This window comes from Carlito syrichta, unplaced genomic scaffold (assembly GCF_000164805.1).
Source record: "Carlito syrichta isolate Samal-C Ts95f unplaced genomic scaffold, Tarsius_syrichta-2.0.1 Scaffold100685, whole genome shotgun sequence".
In the NCBI taxonomy this organism is placed as follows: Eukaryota; Metazoa; Chordata; class Mammalia; order Primates; family Tarsiidae; genus Carlito; species Carlito syrichta.
The window spans coordinates 201,778-229,415 of NW_007044781.1; the positions used below are offsets into that span (position 1 = coordinate 201,778).

The following is a 27,638-nucleotide window of genomic DNA, read 5'->3' on the forward strand; positions in this document are numbered from 1 at the left end:
AAACACAAACATGTATATTAAAAAATGTAAGTAACCAAAAATATATATATATATATCAGGTAACTGGTCAAATATCAGGCAACATATATAACAAGTATGTCACAAACATGTACATTAAAAAATGTAAGTAACTGGAAAGACATATATATCAGGTAACTGGTCAAACATCAGATAACATATATATCAGGTATATCAGGTGACTGGTCAAACATCAGGTGTCAGAAAACAGTCAAGAGAAAAATGATACAAAACTAGTCAAATATGGCCCAAAAGAGATTTATTTACTTAAAATCACATTCTGCATTGGGGAATTAATTTACAGATATCATCGAAGAATATAAAATTAATTCAAGTACAATAGTTTAAAACACTAGTAATTATTTGTTTTGCTTCACAGGAAATGGACAGATATCAAAACAATTATATTACTGGTTTCTTGGCTAAACTCTCATTTTAATATATATACATATATAACATATATTATATTTATATATTTAATATTTGTACTTATTATAAATATATTTCTATGATATACTATAACACATTATATATTATGATATATAAACATAAATTATAATATTAAGCACATATAAATATATATATAAAACATTTATTACAAATATTAATATATCATGAATTCAATATGCTACATCAAATATATAATAATATATATTATAAATAGGAGACGAGTTAGATGAAGAAACAGTACTAGTTGTATACTTATAAGTAACAAACAAAATTGTCTACTGATGCTTTTTTTTTTTAATCTGAATCTCACTCTGTCACCCAGGCTGGAGTGCAACGGAACAATCACAGCTCACCACAGCCTCAACCTCCTGGGCTCAGTGATCCTTCCACCTCAAGCTCCAAGTAGCTGGGACTACAGGTACACACCACCATGCCCAGCTAATTTTTTTTTATTTTTTTGTAAAGATGAAGTCTTGCTGTGTTGCCTCTGCTACTCTCAAATTCCTGGGTTCAAGCAATTCTCCTGCCTCGTTCCCCCAAAGTGCTGGGATTACAGGTTTGAGCCGCCTGGCCAGATTTTTTAAAAATACAGCATTTGATTACAGTGCAAACATGCACATAATGATAATAGTTATTTTATAGAACACCTTTTATGTACAGACATTCTGTAAGGCATAAGGAACTTTATTTTTTCTCTAGTAAGTAGGTGTTTAGCTCAGTTATACAGACAAGAAACTGAGATTTAAACAAGTTAAGTGATTTACCTAAGACACATAACTAGTGGCAGAGGAAAGTTCTAAATTAAGAGCTCTTGATGCCCAGTGCAATTTAAATATGGCAAAGAAACGGTACATGGTTCAATTTTGCAAGCACCTAATAACATAAGACATACTATACTTTTGAGAGAAATAAAAGAGCATGTGATAAGAATTTTTTTTGGGGGGGGGAAGCAAGATTTATTGAGAGGACAGAAAAGCTCCCACAGTGGAAGGCGACCCAAAGAGGTTGCCTGTAATCAGAATTTAACTGGTCTTTGTAGCAATAAATTTAGCAGTTACCTCTTGAAAAATAACTTCTAAATCCTTGGTATTTCCCTATTGATAGGAATGTATTTGTTATTCATGGTAGACCCCTCAAACCACACTTGATAGTTTACACTAATGTGGTAGCTAATGAGATGGCTTACAGATAGTTTACCTTAATAAGATGACTCAGAATGAGGGCTGACCAAGCTAGAAAAACCAACCATATAATTAGAGGTTGGGGGTTTGGGCCACATGATATCAGGCCAACCTCTGGAGAGGAAGAGAGGTCAGGAGATTGAGTTCAATCATGTGCCCAATGACTCAGTCAAGTGGGCTTAAGTACTGAAGTCTCAATAAAAACTATTGGCCATTTAGGCTCTGGTTAGCTTACCTGGTTGGCAATATTCTTTGTATACTGTCACAAACTGATATTCCAGGGAGTAAATGAGTACTGATCACAGTGTTATACACTGCAAGAAGAGGTCAGAATTACTGATTTCATCTCTTCCATTTGTAATTTCCTGGAAAAAAGTCAGATAATATATCTGCATGTGTTTGTGTGGGTCTGTTAAACATAAATAAATGTCAAAGGTGCTATCACAGCCTTAACACTAACATGCCTGACATCTCTTTCTGAAATTATAAAATACATACAGCTTTCAGGAATGCTGCTATTACATTAAATGCTGCACGCGTCTAGAGGAAAATGGAAATCCTGACGCTACATAATAATGAAGAATAACAAAGCAAAATAAATGAATGACAATTATGACCACTGTGATGTAAGTAGGGGTTCAATAAACACCAGTTTAAGAAATTCATAAAATGACATTTATGAAAATATTGACCTTAGTAGATTTCAGTCTTTTCTACCAAAAAGATAAGCAAAGTTTCAGGAAAATTATTTTCAAATGCATTAAAACTTTTACCAACTTGTGAGAGTTTTATTCCTGTATTTCCAACGTACTTGGCACAAATCAGTCACAATAAATAACTCCTGAATTAATCAAATCTGATATTATATTGCTTTATGAATAGTATAAATAAGATATTAGGTAGAATTCTTTTTGCTTCCATGTGTCATCAAGTATTGCACAGCACATTAGAGTTAAGTTAGTCACAAAGTTGTTCCCGGCTAATCAAATTCCCTAAGAATCGCTAACAAGAAAAATATTTCATAAATCATAGCCTTTATTTCCAATGCCATTGTCAAATTTTACAATTAAAACTAAATCTGGACTTTTTTCACCAATTCATATTATCTTCCCCCAAATAATGCCAAATAGTTAAGTTCCATTCAGACTTAAAACACTTAAAACAGGTTATTCAATTCCCTTAAAACAGAGGCTGGACATGGTGGCTTGTGCCTATAATCCCAGCACTTTGGGAGGATTACTTTAGCCCAGGAGCTCAAGACCAGCCTGGGCAACATAGAAAAAATCTCGTCTCTACCAAAAAAAAAAAAATCAATTTCCTTAAAATAATATTAACTTTAAGTATAGTAATCCATATGCTTCTACTTGGGATAGAAAATATTTCTATTTTTTAAAAATATGTTTGATTAATAATATTGAACAAGAAAAATTATGTGTAGATCCTGATACCTGGCATCATCAATAGTAAATAAGTCAAAAGTCAACTTGGATGGAATTGGAGACCATCATTTTAAGTGAAGTAATGCAGGAATGGAAAATCAAATGCCACATATTCTCATTCGTAAATGAGAACTAAACTAAGGAACCACAAAGGCATAGAGACTAGCATAATGAACACTGAAGACTCAGAAAAGGGAGGGTAAAAGGTGGAGTAGAGATGAAAAAAAGTCACCTATGGGGTACAACGTGCACAGGTGGGGGTGGAGGATACCCTTAAAGTCCAGACTTCTCCATTATACCATGCATCCATGTATCCAAAATCATTTGTACCTGCTAAAGACATTCAAATTTTTAAAAATGTAAGTCAATTTTGAAAGGGAATATCTTAAACAGTAAATACAGATATAGAAGACAGAAGAGGTTAGGAAGGTTTAAGAAGTTAAACAAGAAATTAAGCAGATTGGGAAAATCATAAGATTATTCATTAAAAAAAAGGAAAAAGAAGACAGGATAGTAACAAAAATAAACAAATGAGTGGGACAAAAGTGAAAATAAAAGGACTATCTTGTGGGATACAATTATTTTTAATAAACCATCCTATAATAAATCTCTATTGTGATTTTAAAAAGAAGTTGATAGTCTAACATTCTGAAATGTAGCTTAAAATATCTACTCCTATTATTTAATAAGGTTCTTCCCAGGCTTTAATAAAAAGATTGATACAAATGTTAGCATAGATGTTCTATTTTAAATTCTTACAAGACTTCTACAATATATAAAAATACTGTTCACGTGGAATTAAAGCTGCATGCAAAAATTGCTTCCAACTTTTAAGTAAAGGATGTTATCATATCCAAAATTAAATACAGATTCCACCTTGCTATATTTATTCAGTTTCCACAGAAAACATATAGGAGCTGCTAGACTTTTATTAAGCAACAGGCAGCTCCAAATTGGCAGATTGCTTTCCGACAGAATTTATGGGGTGGATTTTGGCATGTTAGCACAAGGTCTACTCCAGATAAAAACAAGCAAGACCTAACAAGAACCTGCAAGTCCCAAACCTTTTTCCCAGGGTTTATAATGATTTGATCGAAACGTAAATGGACATTTTTCTTTTGAAATGTGATATTTAAAGCACTTTACATAACTACATTGGAAATATACTCAAATATAACCTTAATCAGATTCCTCTATCAAATCCCAAGCTATTACTTCTAACTTCAAAATTAATCACTCTCTAGGAAAAAGGCAAACATGAATATATCAGTGCTTTCCCTAGTTAAATGTATGACTTCTCTTTCATTTGCTTCTGATTCTTCCTTTTGTTAGAGGAGGTAGAGATTCTTTCTATGCAACTGATCAAAATATCTGGCTTTCCCTCCCTTTCATGCTGGCTTTCAAACTACATGGTTCCCTGAGACGTGCAGAAGCTTTATCATTCGTCCCATAAATGAGTTGATGAATTAACCCTTGCTCTCCACTGACTCTGTCAAACACGCATGTTCCATGTGTCCACAGCCCACTGGCGACTGGTAGCTAGGAAACCCCTCCACACACCAAAGCATCTCGGTCCTCTGAGTTGAAGCCTACACTTGTAAGTCCTAGTGTTTGTCCCAGTCCTGTTTGCACTCACTATACAACTATTTTAGGCCGGGCTTCGTGGCTCAGCCTGTAATCCCACCATTTTGGGAGGCCAAGGCGAGTGGATTGCCTGAGCCCACAGGTTTGAGACCAGCCCCAGTAACTTGGCAAGATCTTGTCTCTACAATAAACCAAAAATTAGCCGGGCATGGTAACACATGCCTGTAGTTCCAGCTACTTGGAAGACTGAGGCAGAAGGATTGCCAGAATCCAGCAGGTCGACGCTGGGTGGCCATGAGTGAGACTCCAACTAAAAAAAAAAAAAAAAACTATTTTAATGATATTTATGTCATTAAATATAACATAAACTGATAAAATACAATCTAAAAAAAGGTCTTAAGGACACAAAACAAAAAAAAACCACAAAAACAAGAAATTTTCAAATCAGGTATAGACAAAACAAGCATAAAATAAAATGAGAAAAAAATTATAAAAATTTAGGTAACTCTGCATTTAGTCCAGTTCACATGTGTTTTCACATTGTAACTCCACTCTGAAGATACATTTAAGGTATGATTTAGTAAAAAAAAAAAAAAAAAAAAGCAACAGAAACTCCATTCTCACTAATGCACCTATATGCAAAGACAGTGTATTAGCCTAGATCTGCCTCAAAAGACTAGTAAAAAATTAGTTTATTATGTTTAAGAAATGCATCTTTCTGATAACCTACATTAATCAAAATATTAGCCAACTGCCTAACCCAAATTGTCAAGTAAAAGGACTTCTAACATACATACATTACACATATAATATATACAAATATCAATCTGCTACTTATATAAGCTTTCCCTATTTAAACCATCTGCATTACACCAAAATAAAAAAAAAAGCCACAATGTCTTTAAAACTGGTTCACTACAAAAGGCCGAGCTAATATAGGGACCTGAACATTAAAAGACTACATATTTGCATATTCGGGATAGGCAAACAGTTCCTGAAAAGGAGTAACTATAAGAGAAGACTGGCAAATTTGATTTCATTAAAATTAAGAGCTTCTGTTTCTCAGAAGCCAAAAGATAATGAAAAGGCAAACAACAAACTAGAAGAACATATTCACAATCTCTCTCTGTATATGATAGATAGATAGATAGATAGATAGATAGATAGATAGATAGATAGATAGAGATATATCTGGAAAAGGACTCATATCCAGAATATGCAAAGAGTTCCTAAAAATCTGTAAGACAAACTTTTTAAAAAGTAGCCAAAGACTTCAACAAGCACTTCACAAAAGTCCAATACATTGCATGAAAAGGTACTTATTAGCACATCACTAGTTATCTGGGAAATGCAAATTCAAACGCCCATGAAATACAACTATACTCCCCACAAGAATAGCTATAATGCAAAAACTAACAATACTAGACATAAGAAGAATGTGGAGCTATTAAAAACTGTCATACCTTGCTGGTGGGAGTGGAAGTTGGTCCAACACTCTGGAATCCTGTTTGGCAGTATCTACTGAGGCCAAACAAGCACTATCCTAAGGTCCAGCAATTACCCTGCTAGGAATATATGCAAGAGAAATGATTGTCTATGTTCACCAAAAGACATAAACAGAAATGTCCGTAACAGCTTTATTCATAGTAGCAACCGAGACTTCATTTGTGTAGCCAAAACCTTGGAACAACACAAAGCCCATCATCAGTAAAACAGATCATCAAATAGAATAAAAAAGGAGAAATTTCTTCTATAGGCAACAACAGGAATATGCCTCTCAAACGTAATGTTGAGCAAAAAAAAAGCCAGACACAAAAGACTGTACACCATATGAGTCTATTTAAATAAAGTTCAGACACAAGCAAAACTCATCTATGGTGACAGAAATCAGGATAATGATTTCTAAGGTACAATGAGTATCAACTGGAAGAAGGTACAAGAAAGCCCTGTGAGTGTTGTAAATGTTCTATATCTTAATGTGGACTGTGGTCACATTGATATATACTATACCTCAGCCTAAGACGTCTCTAATTTATTTAGTTATTTATTTATGGATTAATACAGAACAGACCTTAGGACCATGGTTTCTTGGCCTCTGTACTCTTGATATTTTGGGCCAGATAATTCTGTTTGTGGGAGACTGTCCTGTGCACTATAGAATATTTAGCATTATCTTCAGTCCCTCTACTCATTAGATGCCTGTAGATTCACGGCCTCAGTATGACAACCAGTTATTTCCAAATGTCCCTTGAGGAACAAAAATCACTGCTGGTTGAAAATTCCTGTGTTGAACTATTGGTCTCAGCTGGAGAGTAAACCTTCCTTATGGCCTCACAAAGTAGGAACCAGAATACAAATCAGGCCACGACTTAAAAATTACATTCTACTTGACCTACAAGAAGGACTTAAAAGTATTTCATTTGACACAGGCAAATATATATCCCAAGTAGACTAATCACATGAAGTACCTAGGATGCTTATAGACATAAATTCCTAGGCGCTTGCCCTAGAGATTCTATTCAGAAGGTCTGGGGTAAGGCCTAGAAATCACTATTGTCCAAGCACCTCGGGTGATTTTTATAAACAAGCCAACCTGAAAACAGTGCTTAAGACCACTCTAATATATATATACCTTAGATAGAAAATCGTTTGACTATATTGCATGACAAAAATCCTGAACATTTCTACAAGGGTAATTTTTTTAAAGGTTTTCTTTTTTATCTTACGCTTTAAAGAAAATAAATGTCTACCAATGGCTGAATTACTGGATATTGGCATTAGCTAACACTGCTAGACAAGTCAAACAAGTGGCTATGTGCTCTCCTAGGGGTTTAAGAAATTGGCATCATTTCGGGATCACACCTAGGGCCTTATAAAGAGAAAGCACTAGGCAGATGTAAACTGGGATCTTGCTTCCTATCAGTTCAGCCATTCGTTCGCCTCCATCCACTCCTTACCTCCACCGCTATATTGCTTATCACAATCTGCCCCTGCTGCAATTCCCCATTTTCACCTTAACCTAATTACCAGCACACCTGCTTCCACCAGCAGGCCCTGGGCAGGTCACACTCTGTGACTGGCTCTAGTCCCAGCAGGAAGTAGATAATTTTTTTTTTTTTTTACCAGCCTTGGGCAAGCAATGCCTTAGCTCCAAGGTCGTTCTTTTTCACTAGTTCTACGTGTTTTGTTCTCAACTGCTCTTCAAACTTCCCTGCCTTTCCCTTCCCTCAACACTGACCTAATTAATACCTGCTCATTCCTAATTTCCTGTTGACTAATCTGATCCCTCACCTAATGCTTTATCTTCTCTAACTGTGTTTATGATTGACTCTCTGGCTTCACCTTCTACAGTTCCTTCACAAAGGTGTGTTTTTACTCCTTGGTTGTGGGCACTGTGCTAAATGCTTGACAGGAATTATCCTATTTCTTTTTCATAATTCTGTGAGACAGGGATAGGCATACTTTCTAGCAAGGAAAAGAGACTTAAGTAATGTGCTAATCCTCCTAATTCTAGTCTTTGTACTTTGGCACTGTGATGTCTTGCTTTTCCTCCTGCAAAACACATGCATATATTCTATCCCACTTCCCTTGATTTATCCTTTTCTGTATAAATAAAACATCTTTTGCCCAGTTCTCCATTAAGAAACTATATGCTTTCTCCATGTTCTTGTACTTAAAACAGTGGTAGTACCATTCACTGTATTTAATTATTTAATAATTACCATGTGTCTCCTTTCTCTTCTAATGACGATATACTCATAAGCCTCTTTTTCTTTTTGAGTTGGAGTCTCACTCTGTCACCCAGACTGGAGTGCACTGTGGCATGCTAACAGCCACTGCAGCCTCAACCTGCTGGGCTCAGGCAATCCTTCTGCCTCAACCTTCCAAGTAGCTGGAACTACAGGCACGTGCCACCACGCCCTGCTAATTTTTTGATTTATTGTAGAGACGAGGTCTCACCAAGTTGCCCAGGCTGGTCTTGAATCCCTGGTCTCAGGCAATCCTCTCACCTTGGCATCCCAAAGTGCTGGGATTTTAGGTGTGATCTACTACGCCCAGCCCCTCATAAGCATCTTAATACACAGGTCACAGCTTCCACTTCTTGTATCCCTGGACACATAGCACAATCCTTCTCAGAAAGGAAACACTCAACAACAACAACAAAAACAAATATTTTGTCAAAATTATTTCAACAAAGCATGTATGGAATATATATTAGTCACTGTGCTAGATGCTAAGGATACAAAAATGGAACGATCTCCACTTTCAATGAGTTTACAGACTAGTGGTGAAGAAAGACTTGCAAATCAACAACAAAAACACCAGACAACTATAATAAAGCTATAAATAAGGGCGCACAAAGGGAAAAGCAACCTTCAAATGGAGGGTGCTGGTTGATATCAGAGAAGAATTTACAGAAAAGGAAGTGATTTTTGAATAGTATCTGTAAAGAAAGATCAGGAGACCAGGAGGGTGGATAAGAAGCTATTCCCAAGAAAATGATAAAAAGACCAGCGTGTGCAGACAGAGATGTGAAAGGCCAAGTGAGCTTGAGGAGTGGTGAGAAGTTCCGAGAGCTGGAAAGCGGAGCTGGAGTTCAGGGTGTGGAAAAAGAAAAGGAGCAGAACTACTAAGCAATGGTAAAGAGCTTGGGCACTCTCACAGACTAGGCATAAGAAAGGAGAGAGACAATGGCTAAGTATGCCTGAACCAAATTTATTCCTCCAATTACTCCAGAGTCTTACAGACTGGACATTAACAATATACAAGATTAAGCTGCATCCTTTCATATGTCATGTGCTTCTGTGAACAGCCAATGTGATTTTTCATCATCACCTTCAACACCATCATGGTCACATAAACCACTAGCTTGTTGACAGAATGATTCTAAATATTCTGCTGTATGTTTAAGAACCATTGTGTGTCTGTCTGCAAAGCAATCAGGAGCTCAAATTCAGTTTAGCCACTTTTTTAAACTCTTTTTTTTAACCTCTTAGCATCTACAATCCATAATGGCATGAAAGAAATGCAAGTAATGGCTTAAAAGAAAAAAGCTTGAAAGACTATCTGTGTTTATTTGTTCTTCACCTCATTCCAGAAAGAACTCCCAGTGAAGGACTATCAGTGGATTTCAATTATCATATGCTCTCCAGATCCATTTCCATATATAACAGAGCTATAAATTTCTTTAATACTACAGCTTCAAAAAATTACAAGGTGCTATAAACTTTCCAGCTCTACCAAAAAACTCTTTCAAAGCAGCATGACTGTATTCTAAGCAACTTGGAAATCACCATGAAGCCATTTAAAGATATGTTTAACTTGTTTAAACCCATAAATGCCACATTCTTTACAGAAATGTAAGAATGACAGAAGAAGCACTACCATTAAAATTTCCTAATCACTGAGTTCTTATTTCCTATACCCAGGTAGCTATACTGACTTTTAAGTCATTGACAGGTCAAGAGAGACATTTCATTAAAGAATGAAAACCTGCAAAAAGCTAATATGTTAATTATTTATCATTTTTTTCCTTGAAAAACTCCTGAACTAAACCCTGAAACTTCCACATTCCTTGAGACCAATTGCAGATCTCATGTCAGGGAAGATGGAGTGTCCCAACAAATGTGTATTCTCTTAACAGCTCCCTTCGTAATTAACGTGAGCTTCAGCTACTACCAGTGTTTACCTGTTTCTGTAGAAATCACTTACACCTCTTATTCCTGGTTGCTAACCCTGCTAATCTTGTACCTGATTAGCCTCAACCAATATTTGCTAGTGGCCATGGTGGATCTGAGGACAATGGTGGTGACAAGAATGATTAAAACACTGAGAAAGCTATAAGATTCTCATGGCTCTCGTTGTCTAATACGCAACCAAAAATTACACTCTGAAAACCCTGTGTTAACACCATTATTATTTTTATTATTCTCAGATCAACACTATTTTTTAATACAGAGGCCAGTTCAATTCGGAATAGCAAATGAACCAGAGGAACAGATGCAAATGCATCCGATGTCCTAAAGCTTAATATTTAGCAAAGCTATCTTCCAAATTGCATATATCAAATCAAATCATAGATAAACAAAAAGAAAAAATGTTATATTTACATCTTGCTTGCTTTCTAGGGACGTCCAATCAGAAGCCTATCTCTTACTAGATAGAAGAGTTCATATGTTTCCTCCTTCCAGTACTAAATGTTCTTCCACCCCTCATAAACCAATGAAGGTGGAGAGTAGAGGAAAAAATAAGAGGAAAACAAAAAAATCTGGTAACACAAAGCTAAATCACCTCCCTCCTCCCAGCTCCCACCCAAACATCTAGAGTATCATTTTCCAAACCTGAGAGAATCATTACTACCTTGGGCAAGTTGGCTTGTTGCCAGTGCAGCCCAAAATGACCATAAATAAAGTCTTAATTACATTAATTAATTTCTTCCTGTAGATCATCACATTCTTTGGGTGCTCTGTCTCAGTCTTGGAGCCAGTACCCTCCTTGACTCATCACCAACACAGATCATCCTACCTCTCCACTGCTTGTGGTAGGGTTCCTAATTTTGCTTCCGTGTGTCCTAGATGAATTTTTTCTCATCATCTGAAAACAGACCTCATCTACTGGTATTATCGAGCTTTGGCAAACTTTGGGGAATAATGTCCACACGATGACTATAGAACATAGCCTTACGATTAGAGGCTGATCTATCACCTGACTTCTCATGAAAATGTGCAACTATTGATATGCAAAGTGATATTTTAACTGCTGTTTAAATGACAGATGTTCTAATAACCATCAATCAAACACCAAAGCATGTGATAACTGTGAACACACATAATATTGCCAATAAGTCTACAGTCAGTGGTAGTGTTATGACTATCACTGTAGAAAATAAATATGTCACAATAATTCCACCAGAGATTTGGTATCAAAAAGCAGTAGATTAATGACGTCACAGGGTTTTTAACAAGACTGTAATATGACAAATCCAACGACTCTTGCTGTTTCCTGAGTTTAAGTTAACTGAAATTGGTTCCTGGAGTTTTCATCCAAAACCCTGCACAGGAAGGGGACTTGCGGTGTTTCTCTAAATCACAGCTGCATTAGCTGACTCCATCTCAATTACCTATCTTTAAACAGAGATTCCTAGGGCCCACCCTAAAACTAAATTCAACATATCTGCAGAATGACTCAAGAAATGATCAGACACCACATCCTCTACCAAGATTCTGATTTCATCAACTCTAACACTGACAAAAATGGTTGCCAATTTTCTAAAAATTCTGATTACCAATGGAAAGATATCTTAGGCCAGAAAAAGGAAAACACCGCATATTACTGCTAACATCCAGCCGTCTAGTTTTAGAAATGGGAACTCCTGACTTTTTCCCCTTAAAGACTGTTTCTTCCCCACCCCCAACCATTCTTCCTCATGTCTGTAAATGGTACCAATCCACTCATTAATAAAAACCAGCCAACCTGAAAGTCATCCTTCACTGTCATCTGCACTAGAGGTCTTCTCTGACCCATGTCTTGCTTTTGGCTATAAACAGCAGAAAAATCTAATCCAACTCATGTAAATCTGAATAAAGTGTACAGGAGGAGGTTATCGTGTTTGTTTCTATCAGAATTCAGGTACAAACTTTTTCAGTTCTCAAATTGGTGCCCTCCACAGTGTGTTAACCTCGTCATCACTCTGCTCTACTAGTGAAATAACATAACAGTTACTGTTTTTAAATTTACAAGCAATAATCAGAGAAAAAAACTATCTCAGGAGCCCCTAGCAAATTTCCTTTATCTTGCCTTTCCCAGAACCACTGGATCTTCTGGTACAAACTTACAAACTGGCTTAGACTTGGATTCCTGGACAAATCAGTGGGAATTTCCACCTTTGAGCTTGGATGGGACCAGCTTTCCTGTAGTAGATGGGCTGAGTGACAGAGGGAGAGACAACTGCATATAAGTTTAAGATTTTATTAGGAAAAGAGGACTGAAGAATTCCTCAACTACAAACCTAATCAAGAGTAAGTTTTCTCCTTTTATTCTCTCATCACTTTCTTTTCCTTCATAGCCTCTATCACCATTTGAAATTGAATATTTGTAGATATGTAGCTAACACTGACACAGCACTTGCTATATGTCACTGTTCTAAGTGATTTATACAAATGAATTTACTCGCTTCTCACAACAACCCTGTGAAGTCGGCACTTTTGTCTCCTCATATTACAGATGACAGCATTCAGGTACAGAGAGGTAGAGGAACTTATCCACAGTGGCCACAGTGGTGGAACTTGGAGTCACAGCAGTCAGACTGAGAGTCCAAGCACTCAGCTACTACACTAGGTAGTTTTTTGCGTAGTTTTGTCTCACTGCTCCACAAAACTATAGGATACATGAAGCAGAAATTGCATTTGCTTTATACACCACTCCATATCAGTGTCCAACACAGTATCAGACACATAGGAAACATTCAATTGGCTACACAACTGAACAAATGAATGGATGGTTGAGGGAATGAGTGAATGAATGAACAAATGAGGTAATGAACAAAGGAACACCTAGAAAATCATGATCCAGATCAACTGATGGCTCACATTGCATGACTAATTATGGGTCCAGAGCATCAAGCTTCTGGGTCCAATCTGGCTTCTCAAGCTGGAGTTCTATCATCCTTGCTCCACAAGGTCACACATGAGTTGTCAATTATAAGTAGTCCTTTCCTTACAAATCCACCAAACATCAAATGAAAATTCAAGCAGGAGTCAGTCACTTCTTTTCAGACAGATTGTAGTGAACATGTTCAAAACACAATGATGTGAGTCGAGGATGGGATTTTCTTGCACTTACCTTACCTGTATTACAAATGAATATTTTGTTCATTGAGAGCAAGAACCAAAAACCGAAAATATATATAAAACCCTACACACTATCAGGTACTGAGGACATTTAGCAAACTTTTTTTAAATCAATAATTTTTAATAAGCTAATCAGCTGAAAGTCTCCACTTGAATCATGGAGATATGAGTATATACAAAGCATTTGTTGAAATTTCCTTCCATAATAGTAGCATGGCTTTTAAAAATAAATCATCTGAAAAATGTAAGTAGCTAAAAAAAAAAAAATCACAGGGCATACATGTCAGTTCCCATTGTCAACATCCAGGATCAATTCTGCTCTTAGAAGAAAACTCATAGTAAACAAGATTTCCAGAGAAACTGTTAATTGGTACAATGACATGCATGTGCGCGCGCGCACACACACACACACACACACACACACATACACACACACACAAAGCTGTTAAACCTAACTGGTTCCTAAGCAAACAGGGCAATATATTACAATTCAAATGCAATGCTAATAAATATCAACCCCCACTTAATATGCACATTACAGCTTGTCCCTCTACAGAAATGATTTGTGAGTTTACCCTCTACCTCCAGAAGCAAAAGAAAACAGCCTTAGTAAATCGGCAAACATGTTATGAAACTGTCTATTTACATGTTTGCCTTTTGCCTTAATAAGTAGCTATATTTGCTGTTTTGAACAATGCACCATCAGCAATATCTAAGTCTTCAGGTCAAGCTTACTAATGGAAAGCAGATTTTCAAAGATCACTCCAATTATTATAAAAAACAATGACAAAACAGAGAAGCTCATAAATAAACCACAGGTTCCTTTATCAGTGGAGAAAAAGGAAAGCTGTGTAGAACTCATTACTGTAAGAAAATCTCCTACTGCATACAAGGGGGCTGAACGCTGAAGACGTGGAGATGAGTAGCGTTCATGGTAGACAGGCTCTGAATAAGAACATACCCCTTTGGGGCGGGGGGGAGGTGAAAGCACAGTGTTTGTATTGATAAAGGCATATGACCACGGCACTTTTTAGTTTTTCCTAGAAAAATAAAGTCATCTTCCCTTGCGTAGTTTTTTTTTTTTTCTTTTTCTCTTTCTTTTTTTTTTTTTTTTTTTGTCAGAGACTCTGTCACCTACATGGAATGCAGTGGCACAATCACAGCTCACCACAGCCTCCACCCGCTGGATTTCCATCTCAGACCCCCTACCCACCCGCCCCAAGTAGCAGGCACTACAGGCACGCACCACCACACGCCACTAATTTTTTGATTTTTTGTAGAGACGAGGTCTCACTATGTTGTTCAGTCTGGTCTCGAACTCCTGGGCTCAAGCAATCCTTCTGCCTTGGCCTCCCAAAATGCTGGGCTTACAAGTATGAGACACTACACCTGGTAAGTTTTTTCTTTAATATAGAATCCCAAACCACAGGGATACTACAGAGCATGAATTCCTTCTTACTTGTAGCTTGATTCATACCCCAGTGGCCATCAAAAATTAGAATCACCCTATAAAAAGCTCTTATTATTGGATAAAACAGGTGCAAGGGCAATGATTCTTCTGTCACATTGCTGCTACACATCCTACATATTATAGTTGGTAATAGTTTGGTGTGGACAGTGGACACAAGTTTTTTATTTCCCAGCTCGGGCTTCACCCAGGAGGATGTCCTCTCTATTCATTCATTTCCCTTTTTGATTTAAAAAGAACTCAAGCCAGCTGTTAGGCCTGCTTTGTCAATTTGTTAGGATAGGTCTTAAAAATCAATAAAGAAAATGGTCAGCTGGATGTGGTGGCTCACACCTATAATCCCAGCACTTTGAGAGGCCGAGGCAAGAGGACTGCCTGAGTCCAAGGGTTCGAGAGCAGCTGGGGCAACATGGTGAGACCTCGTCTCTACAATAAATCAAAAATTAACCAGGCATGGTGGCATGTACCTGTAGTTCCAGAAACTTGGCTGAAGTAGAAGGATCATCTCAGTCCAGCAGGTAAAGGCTGCAGTGCCCGTGAGCATGCCACTGCACTCCAGTCTGGGCAACAGAATGAGACTCCAACTCAAAAAGAAAAAGAAAATGGTCAGACTTAGATTTGAGACTAGAAGTCTCAAAGAAATGTGCAGAAGACATTCTCAGGCATCGTGTGACTAGACAGCCTTCCACTGTAAAGCCTACATAACTGAACTCAAACTGAAAAACAATCCAATTATTGCAGGAATATATTCCTAAAACCACTCTAACTGATCATTTCTCAATCCCAGAATGCTCGACTCACACAGGCCACAAGACACCCACTCTCCAGTTGGCAGCTTTAATAAATTTTCTGTGTTTTCATTAGGAGAAGAAAAAAAGCCTTTCTCAAATTAGTCTACAAAATAGTTTCAGAAACTACGTAAGTATTTTAAAATACCTCTTTATAATCTCATTTAATATAAGTGTATTTCTAAAATTATAAGTGTCCATAACAAAAAAATGTGCAAACAGAATACAGTCATCACTTGTTAAAATAATGATAAAAAGCAACTAACCCTGAATTGTATTCCACCTCTTTAAAAATAAAAACTAAAAAAAAATAAAGCAACAAAAGGCAGAACGCAGTGGCTCACATCTGTAATCCCAGCACTATAAGAGGCGGAAACAGGAGATTGCCTGAGCCTAGAGGTGCGAGACAATACTAAGGGACATGGTGAGACCTCGTTTCTACGATAAATCAAAAAATTAGCTGGATGCGGAGGCGTGCAACTATAGTCCCAGCTACTTGGAAGGCTGAGTCAGAAGGATCACCTGAGCCCAGCAGGTGGAGGCTGCTGTAGTTGTGAACATGCTACTGCACTCCAGCCTGGGCGACAGAGTGAGACTCCAACTCAAAAGAAAAAAAAGCAACCAAATATGAAAACATGCCCATATCCTTGCCAGTAGACCTTCACCTCTGCCTGAGGACTTAAATTCCTTGAGGGCAGGAACCAATTCTTACTCAACTTAATTCCAACTGGTTGGAATGAACCCCTTTCTATGAAACTAGGTCCTGGGCACACAACCATGAACAGACAAGATCTCTCTCAGCATGGAGCTTACATTGCAGAGGTGGTGACAGCACCCCCAGAGGGTGTAAAAAATAAAATTTAATTTTATATGTCTAAGTGTCAAAAGAAAAACAAAGGACTGAGAAGTGAAAAACTGGATTACTTACCTACTTGAGATAGAGGGTCACTTGAGACCAATCTGAGAAAGAGATATTTGCAATTTAAACAGAAAACTGAAGCCTGAGGGTGGGGAGGGGAGGAGCTAAGAATAGGAGCTGCACATGCAAAGGCTTTGAAGTGATCTAAGAGTGGAGCTTGGTTAAGGGTGGGGAAGATCCGTCTGCAGGCAGAAGAGTAGTAGTCTAAGACCACACAAGGGAGACAAAATGGGTGGGGGGTGGGGAGTCACACAGGATCAACTGGAAAGGAATTTGCATATCATTCCGAGTACAAAAGGAACCTGATGTGATTTGTATTTTATAACATTCCTACTGCTCCGTAAAATAAGAAACTGATGAGACAGCAAGATGAGAGCAGGGAGAATAGGTGAGAGGATGTTTAATAGTTCCAGCAAGAGATAAGGTAGTTAGATCCAGGTGGCGGCGGTGGTGATGGAGAGAGGTAGACATATCAAAATGAATTCTGACGGAAGAATCAACATGACTTGCCTCAAGGACTGAAACTGGGAGCGAAGAAGCAGGACCCAAAAATAATTCCTAGGTTCCAGGCATCAGCAATTACATATTCAGGTATAAATGTCAAGCTGATACTGAAAAAAGCAGGGGCTCAGAGGAGAAAGCTGGGCTACAGTGATAAATTTGAGAGTCATCAATAAAAATTCATAATACGGGTTTCAGGAAGTACATGGGGTTTGGAATCCCAGATCTGCCACTTACTAGCTTGTGTCTCTAGGAAAACTGTCTTATTTTCCATCCTCAAAATGAGTATTAAGGCCAGGCGCAGTGGCTCAAGCCTGTAATCCCAGCACTTTGGAAGGTCAAGGCGAGAGGATTGCCTGAGCCTGTGGGTTCAAGACCGGTCAGGGCAATTTGGTGAGACCTCATCTCTACAATAAAGCAAAAAACTAGCCGGATGTGGTAGTGTGCACCTGTAGTTCTGGCTACTTAGAAGACTGAGGCAGAGGGATTGCCAGCACACAGCAGGTTGATGCTGGGGTGGCCATGCGTGTGCCACTGCACTCCAGCCTGGGCGATAGAGTGAGACTCCAATTCAAAAAAAAAAAAATGAGTATTAAAATACCTTTTCCCCCCCCAAGATTGTCCAGAGCAGGGATTACTGAATTTTTTCTGTCAAGGACCAAATTATAGGTCACAAATACTCAACACTGCCATTGTTAGCATAAAAGCATAGATACGATGTAAATAAATGAATTGGGCTGTGTTCAAATAAACTGTATTTACAAAAATAAAATGCATAGTTTTGACAACCCATGGTCTAGAGCAGTACTTAAAGTGTGGTCCCCAGACCAGCAGCATCAGCATCACCTTGTTAGAGCTGCAAATTAAAGACTTCACCCCAGGTTTACTGAATGAGAAACTCTGAGAGTGAGGGCCCAGCAATCATTCTTTGTAGCAAACCCTGCAGGTGATGCATGCTAAAGTTTGAGGACCTCTGGTCTAGAAAATAAATATAAAAGTAGTAGTTACTACTATTATTATTACTATCAACCTGGCTCCTAGAAGTTTAGGAGATAGATCCTAGGATAAAACAAATGCTGGAGAATTGTGGTAAATCAAGCAAAAGAGAGATAATCTTCTGTTACAGTGTAATTTGGGCTTTGATGAGAATTCTTGAGAAATTAAAGATTGTTTTTATATATTCTTTATTCCAAAGAACCTCTCTAACTTTCTCATATGTTAAGATAGATATAATTTTGTCATGCTCTCACTCCACTTATTGAAATTAACAATAAAATTTTCAAATATGTATCTCCAACCTAACTTCTGATAAAAATACAGGTTATATGCCAATTAATTTCCAAATCCCTAATGGCAGATAAACTATTAGTTGATAGTCTATTGTTACAACTAACACACTTTACTTACATGAACAGATAATAAACAAATTTATCAAATATTATTTTGACAGAATGATTTGACCACTGGAAAGATTTAGGATCAATGGGGGAAGTTAAAATATAAAGGGCTGTCCATAGACAGAATATACCACCACCATTTTCATACTGTTTTAACACTGCTATTAGAAACTAGACAGAGATCTGCCTACCGAGCCTGCCTCAAATCAGATAAAAGAATTGTGGACTATAGATATAAAAGGGTCATGCCCTCCCTCACCATTATGTTCATGCCAATAGTTCTTCACAAAACTCCATAAGAAAACCAAAATAAAATCTGTACACAAATAAAATCTGTACACAAATCTGTACAAAATAAAAACCTATCAACAGCCTTGGAAGGTTAACAGGAAGAAGTGAGGGCCAGACACCAGATCCTCTCTCAGAACAAAGACCAGCTTCCATGACGAGGAAGAAATCCAATCAGACAGGTAATGCACAATATTTAAAGGGTGGGGCATCAGGTGGTTTCAAAGGGAGCAGCAGGAACAGGAAGGACCAATACAGAATAATGAGGTATCCCAATGGCTATCTCAAAGAACATGCTACTGGAAATCTAGATGCAAGAAATATCAGGAAAACCAAACAGAAAGGCCCACCAGTTTTATTCAGGTAAACTCGGAAAATCTCTCAAGCTGCTCAGGCGATGGGAATTAAATGGCTGAAACCAAGGCAAGAGGTAAACTGAAAAAGCAGAAAGCACCTGGGCGTGGTGGCCTATAATCCCAGCACTTTGGGAGGCTGAGGTAGGAGGATCACTTGAGCCCAGGAGTTGGAGACCAGCCTGGGCAACAGATAATGTCTCTAATAAATAACAGATAATGTCTCTAATAAATAAACAAATAAATAAGGTAAAAACTAAAAAGCAGAAAGCCATCTTAGGGACTTAAAAGATTTTACTTATTGATCTGTAAAATCCATAATTGTCCAAATCATATAATCCATTACTAAAAATGTATATGAAGATACAATTGTGAGATACAAAAGAAGATACAATTGTGAGATATAAATGATTACTGGATTTTCTTAACCAGAATCACTGTGTTTGACCTAGAAACTGAAATTGATAATAAACTACTCACACATTATATAATAGTCATACTACAAAGATCCCATAGTTTTAATTTTGAGAATTTTAGAAAATCATGTGAAAATTCACAAAAGTTTAAAAATGAAGACTATTCAGTTTATTAAAAGCACCCACAAATTAAAAGAACTAGCACAGCAAATTTTGGCTATTTTTAGCAAGGAAGATTCCATTACTTGGAGATACTCTTACCAACCCCGACATCTTGCAAAAAGCAAAACTTGGAAGAGATCACTAACTTTAAAAATAATAATAACCCCAATATCCTTTCAGTGGAGCTGTAAAAACCTATGTCAAGATTACCTGAAATTAAACCAAACAAAATTTAAATTTCATATTTTATCTTGTTCTGTCATACAATCACAGACACCAAAGACATATTAAATAATGCCTGAAGGTTTATACTCGGTGCTTTCCAAATTTGTGTTGCTCAGGATCCCTTTAAAGGTAAATTAAGATGCTAACATAATATTGTACCGTTATTTAAATATGTTCATAAAAATCTACACACTTCATATTCTTATAGCTGTAGCTTTTTTTTTTTTCTTTTTAAGAGACAGTGTCTCATTCTGTCACCCAAGTCAGAGAGTGCTGTGGCACAATCAAGGCTCACCTTAATCTCCTGGGCTTAAGTGATCCTTCTGCCTCAGCCTCCAGAGTAACTGGGACTACAGGCACATGCCACCACATCTGGCTAATTTTTTTAATTTCTTATAGAGACAAGTTCTAGCTTTGTTGCCCAGGCTGGTCTCAAACTTGCAAACTCAAGCAATTCTCCCTTCTTGGCCTCCAAAGTGCTGGGATTACAGACGTGTGCACCCATGCCTGGCCTACCTCTAGCTTTCAAACAAATCTAACACCAAAACCCATCTACAAAATAACCACAAACACAAATATAAAACTAGTCACATTTATATTAACAACCTAAATTCAGTGTGATAAAAGATGACATTTTTCAAAACAACGTAACTATAGCACAGGTTCAGTGTGCTGATGCTCTAAGGATCCTGTGATTTTTTTTAAAATCACTTTTCTCTGCTTGAATCCCTGCAAATCTAGGTCACTGAACTTTACCTAACTTTGACATTTACATATTACAGCCACCTCTGTTCTTTTCTCTTTATTTTTTATTTTTGAGTTGGAGTCTCACTCTGTTGCCCGGACTAGAGTGCAGTGGCACACTCACAGCCACCCCAGCATCGACTTGCTGGGCTCCGGCAATCCTTCCGTCTCAGCCTTCCAAGTAGCCGGAACTACAGGCACATGCTACCACACCTGGCTAATTTTTGATTTATTATAGAGACGAGGGCTCACCAAGTTGCCGTTCTTTTCTCTTTAGACCAAAGTAATTAAGATAGCATGACTTGGTTCCAATGCTTCTTGCTTTATTGTGTGTTTTATGATGAAGTTAAGATGCATTATTTCCATATTTTATAATTTTACACTTCACATTATTTAATTATACACTTTATATAAGTATAGTTCAATAATTTGCCATTTATACTCTGTAATACTTCATAATATGTACATACTTTTAAATTCCATAAAATATATTCAAATGCAAGGTTGTACATGTTCCTAACTACATATTCTAATGATTTTTTTTATTATTCTAAGCTAAAGTTATAAGGGTTACAAATACTGTAGACTCATGGTTTATTTCCCTGCCATTCCTAAAGACACTAAATAAAAGATACACCAAAGTTCAGCTTTACCAGCCTAACAAATCACACAGACTTTTTCGGTTCCCGTTAAAACAAAAGTACATACTGGCATAACTATATACAGAAATGCATTTAGCATTAATTATCATTTTACAACTTTAAGAAACATATTTAACTGTGGCGATCTTAATATGGTTAGGAAAAAGTGATCACATAAAAGTTTATAAGACTGACAACTGAAAACGAATTTTCAATAACTGCATTCTAGCAAGTACAAGAATAGACATTAGAACCCACCTGGATTGAAAACTGCTTCTACCATCACAAGTCTTGTGACCTTGGGGAAATAATTTAACCTTTCTATACCTCACTTTTCTCAACTGTAAATGGGGGAAATATTGGAACATACTTGACATTGTCACTGCAAAGCTAAAATGTGATTATCTAGGAGAAGCAGTGAGAGCAGTGCTGTCACCCAGCAAGTGCTCAATAAAGCTTCACTTTTAAGGAAATGCACTAAGGAGCTACTCAAGTAGACAAACTACAGTGTAATGTGGACATATCGTACCACAACCTTAAAGTAACAAGCCAATGACATCCTTAACGGAGACATCCCAGTAAGTTGTTAAATTTGTATTAATAAAAATAGTAGAAAAGGTTTTTTAAAAAGTATTAATATGTTATGCAGACCATGTTTCAAGCAAAATCCTTTTCCTGGTCAAATAATTCTGAATATACTATTAAATCAAATCATAACTGATTTGGCCTTCACTTTACAAGGGGGTATATCCAAGTAATTTTATATTGGCTTGGCTGAGATATGCCCACATAGCCCAAAGGAAATGGAACTCTAAGACAACCATCCAGATGTTTTTAACAAAACATTTTGAGATTTAAAACAAAAAAAGTCAATAAAATTGTTTGTAATAATTATTTAGGCTAGTCATCATTTTATTCACCAAACTGCCTAATTCTATTTCTTTTTTGCCTGATTTTCTTAACTGCCAATATACCAAGCATGCTGATGTTTTTCTGGCATGTATCCTTTGCCTCTTGGGCAAACAACACATCGGATAATGTAGAAAATCCACAAAAATCATCAGTTTCCTCACCGAGCAATTAATTCACTCATTCCTAACTGATAAAAGGGCATGTAAATGTGAATAGATTAAGCCTTACTGAATGTTGTTGTTTATCAGGATGCAAATAATAAAGCTTTAATTTTTGCAAAAGCTTTCATAACTTGACATTAGGATATATAGGTTGAGTACCCCTTATCCAAAATGCTTGGGAACAGAAGTGTTCAATATTTTTTTTTCAGATTTTGAAATATTTGCATATACATGATGAGCTTGGAGATGAAGGCTAAGTCTAAACATGAAATTCATTTATGAAGGTAATTTTATACAATATTTTAGATAATTTTGTACATTTTGTCGACGATTCACTGCATGAGGTCAGATGTAGAATTTTTTATCTATGGTGTCATGTTGGTGAAGATTTCGATTTTGGAGCACTTTGGACTTCAGATGAGGAATGTTCAACCCGTTTTTTCCCCCCAAAACGAACTGTTTACTCCACTCCTAAAACTTAAACTCTTGGCTGAGAGGCAAAGTTTTCATTCAACATACACATGGCTCTTAATGATGCCTGGCAGAATAACATCTATTTAGGGGAAAAGATATGCATAGTCACTAGGCTAGATGAAGAGTTTCTTTAAAATCTTTTGTAGTCAAACAATATTATTCCTCACATTCACCTTGAACTTCCAAGTCTGAGAATGACTGCAAAAATGAGTAAGAAAACAGAAATGGTCATATAGTCAGCGAAATGAACAAAATAACTTAGGGTAGTGGTTCTGAAACTGGCCAGTAGTCTGAGCATCACCAGGGAACTTCTTAGAATCAGAAATTGAGGGTAGAGTCCTGCAGTCTGTATTAATAAGCCCCCAGGTGTTTCTGACACACACTCAAGTCTGAGAATCTCTGGTTTATGATAACCAAATGCTGATTCTGAACAACCTCAATCTTCAGCATAAGGCTCCTATTTACAGCTGCGAGCCTCCAGGCACATGTTTCTATCTTTCCCCCCTCCCCCCAATATTCTGATAGTGTAGTCAAGACTGTACCAGGGAGCCAAGGCAGATTATCCTCTACCTCAGATTTAGGGGAGAAGAATGAACAAAAAACAACTAAGAGCAAACAAAAAAAGAGACAGATGTTCCTCTCCACAGTACAAACTACTTAAAAGCAGAGAGACAGACTGGTGAAAACTTCCAGATTTCTATCTCTGACATTCTGACTGGTATATTCCCAAAGCCACTGACCATTAATTATGAAGAAGTGGGAAGAGACCTTGTTAAAATATATTGATAAAAATTAAATGAAAGTTGATTACATGAATAAAGCTCTTTAAAGTCATTCTTGCAAGCTTTAAAAAAATAAATATACAAACAGAACGAATGAAAATTATGGGTCATGTTTTTATCTTTTAAATGACTGTTTATACCATAATTGAGAGATATAATCATGCTGTTAGAATCATCTGAAATAACAATAACAGCTGCTTTTTTATTGTGGTAATAGAGGAAAACATAAAACAACTCCTTTTTAAGAGAGAAAATGAAGTAATGCCACACCGAAATGGTCACATAGCCAGCCAAATGAACAAAATAACTTGGGGCAGTGGTTCTGAAACTGTCCCCAGGCCAGTAGTCTGAGCATCACCAGGGAACTTCTTAGAATCAGAAATTGAGGGTAGGGTCCAGCAGTCTGTATTAATAAGCCCCCAGGTGTTTCTGACACACACTCAAGTCTGAGAATCTCTCGTTTTGAAAGTGGATAAATATTTTACCTACCCTCGCCGTTAGGGAGAAAATCAGATGTTCTTGGTTCCTTGGTTGTAGTTTTAAGTCTACAACCCACTTTTTGTCCACAGGATTAGGCCCTTTTCTTAGTTGAAATATCCAAGTTCTGTTGAAACGTGCTAAGCCTGACATTCCTCCAGTATAGGACTACACAGGCTTGCATAAATAGGGACAGATCTGTGTTGGCATACATCTGACCCCCTCTCTTTGCACATAGGACAAGTTACTATGCATTAGGACATCCTGGCTGAAGTCTTCTGACACACACAGTTGACTCTGACCCAACAGGGAGGTATGGAGCCAAGAGGGCCTATCACTGTGGCAACTCCTGACAATAGGCCCAAGCACAGCCCTCCCAGCTCTGAAGTTACATGCAGATCCACCCTCCAAAAAGATATGCGAGTAGATATTCTTCAAAACAATATCATTTTCTGTTAGAAACCACAATCCTCCAACTCAGTGGCTCTGCATGAACACAAACTTTGCTATTGAACTATAGCGACTAAATGTCCCAGATTGCTCTGAACAGTCCAGGGGTACTACCCTTTAGGCCTGTGTATGAGAAGGAAAAGGCATGGGAGACAAACAAGTCAGAGGCAAGTTTACGTGGGGAAATTTGCAGGCCCACTGCTCTAAGCTGCCTTCAATATTTTGTTCAGTGACTGTGGAAAACACTTAGGAAACCCTCTAACAACAATCTCAAGTAGAAATAATTCTCCACTTCAAATGCAGAACTCAGGATAAAGCAAACAGCAGGGTTTCTTCCTTCTTATTTCAAGGGTACTAGAACCACCCAGAGCCCACTCTGTATGAAGCACCCTCCTGGAAGATAACAATGTTGAGTTTATCCCTGTAACATGTCCAGCTGCAGAATCACTGCTTTTGGGAATTTTACTTGTAAATTCTTCCAAAATGATGACCCCCAACCCCCCCTACTATGTCTAGCGAACTCAGATGCTCAAAAGGAAACGTGACAAAGAGCACACAGTGTCAATGACTGCCCTCATCCACTCAACAAATATTTATGCCAAAGATCAAAAGTGGCAGCCCATGGATCTCTGAAGCCATCCCTCAGATGTGTATTGTTTGGCCCTGATAGGATTCTTAAAAGTTTAAAATATTTGCCAATACTTTAAAATGTGGAGTCATACCTGAAAGTTCAGATTTCCACTTTCTCTTGGGAAATCAGCAGCTCCAGCAGCACTGGGCTGACATTCCATCCATGGACTCTTCAACTGCAGTTAAGTGGCACTTGAGAAAGGACACTCCCTATCCAGTCCTGCCTGGGTCCTCCCTCATTCAACCCTCCAAGCATTGGAGTGTGTAACCCCTGGTGAATGGCTGGAGATCATCCTTAGGGAGACTACATCTGGCTTTTCAAATTAATGATCCTCTGTCAGGGGTTCTCACAGTTCAGAGCAAATAGGAATTCATATATTTAGATCAAGACCTTATCTGGGAAATGGCAATAAACAGGAAAGTTAGTTTGTTTGATTTTTTGGGGGGGGGGTTCTTCTATCAAAAAGCAATTCTCCTGCTCCCACTGAACTAAAATGAGAAAATGAGCCTCAGCATGTTAATATTTATGAAGTAATAGCACATTTAGCCTCTAACATTTAAATAGATAATAGATAACACAGGAAAATAAAATGATGTTTTTAATTGACCACCTACCAATGAGTACAGGCAAGATTGAACAATAGTGGCTGAGAATTCAAGGTGACATGACCATCAATGAAATTAGCAATAATGTATCATGTATCAGATCTAAAGAAAATAACTTTAACATAAACTCCCAAGAGTAATGACAAGTTCCTTAAAGTCCTGGAAAAATGCAATTGCTCCTCCTTACTGCCAGAACCATAAAATTTTAATATGTGAAAGTTAAAAATAAGTTTCAAACAAATGATCACAAAATGAAATTCATTTAATCATGGTTAGTATTCTGAGATAATATGTAGTAAGATATTTTTATATCTATATATAGTAGTAGTAATCACAAATGAAAATTGCTCTATTTACATAAGGAGTTCTGACTCTTAAGATATTAAGCTATTTTACAAAGTAACTGATAAAATGTAAGACAATGAAGTTTTATTTTCTTCAGTTCAGCTACAGTCCTTTTGTGAAAAACTACTGAAGAAACAGAAAGTCATTCAATTACAGACACAGGAATTATGAAATAAAAAAATTAAAGCTTTATTTATAGGATGTTTTTCTCATCTTACTATTATTAATTTCCCAGCTACCAAAAGAAAGTCACATGGTGCAACTTGAGACTTTATTTATTTATATTTAGACAACTCTACTTCTCCAAAGGACCTAAAGTACTTTGCAAACATGAAATAACCATTTTTAAAACAGTATTTTGACATGGAAGAAAAAAAAACACATTACTTTACACATTAAAGGAAAAACAGCCTGTTTCCAAATCCACAATCATTGTAGTAAAAGTTTTCCTCTCCAGTTCGATAAGGACCTTTTAAGGAAATAAAAGTTCACTGGTAACAGAACACTTCGGTTTAGTAAACTCTGAAGAAATCATATTAGAAACAAAAATTTTTAAATGATTTTTAAAAAATATTAGAAGCCTCTTCTACTACACTGATTTTCAAATCACCCAAGTATGTATTGATTCTTTCTCCAATAAGTGGGTAAAAATTTGCCCAAAAAAGGCCTTCCCACTCAATATCCAGATGCAGAATTGTACTTTGCTGCCAATCTGATAAAGTCTGGTAACTTTTCCCTAAGCCCCGCTCCGAAATCGCCTCCGGACCGGAGACCTGCTGGTACTGCGGTGACCACGACGCGACTGGCCAAATGGATTAAGGTGCAAGACTCATCCGAGATTGAGCACTCATGAAGACCTCTAGGAACCCAGCCTTGTGCCGCGTTCCATCTTCCACACGCACGTACACATATGCACAACCCCGGCAAGTCCGGTCACATCCCAGACACCGCGATCCTCCCCGGACGCCCGCTTCCTCCAGCGTCCTCCTCGGATGCACTTCTCCGTCTCCCACTCCCCTGATCCTGCCAGCCGGCCGCTCCTGCCGCTCGCCCAGCCCCCGAACGCCTTATTCCCCACTTCCAGGTCCCAGGAGAGGGACGAGCCGGCGCTCAAGCGCGCCACGTGGAGCGCGCGCGCCTGCAGCTAGACCACAGCAGCTCCTTCAAGTGGGCTCCCCGCCCTCCCTGCACCTCCGGCCCGACGCCCGCTGCCCCCCGGGCCGGGCCCGTCCCCGCGCCTCCGAGCCCGCGTCTTGCCTGGTTGGGGTCCGTGGCGCGGAAAACGTGGCAGGCCATCTGCGACTCGGGGTCGTCGGGCTGAGCCTTGATCAAGTAAGCAAAGTAGGTGAGGTCGTGGCTGTTGTGGATGAAGCGCGAG

General features: G+C 37.8%; 1 protein-coding gene across 2 annotated transcripts in view; it reads right to left on the reverse strand.

Moving 5' to 3' along the window:
- TBC1D4 (TBC1 domain family member 4) overlaps positions 1-27,632 on the reverse strand; it is a 204,315-nt gene extending 176,683 nt beyond the window's left edge. For both annotated transcript variants that reach the window (XM_021715515.1, XM_021715513.1), the window contains exon 1: positions 27,518-27,632. In XM_021715515.1, the coding sequence (XP_021571190.1) occupies positions 27,518-27,556 (39 nt within the window). In that variant the 5' untranslated portion in view covers positions 27,557-27,632. The remainder of the gene's footprint in view (positions 1-27,517) is intronic.
- Between the last annotated feature and the right edge of the window lie 6 nt (positions 27,633-27,638).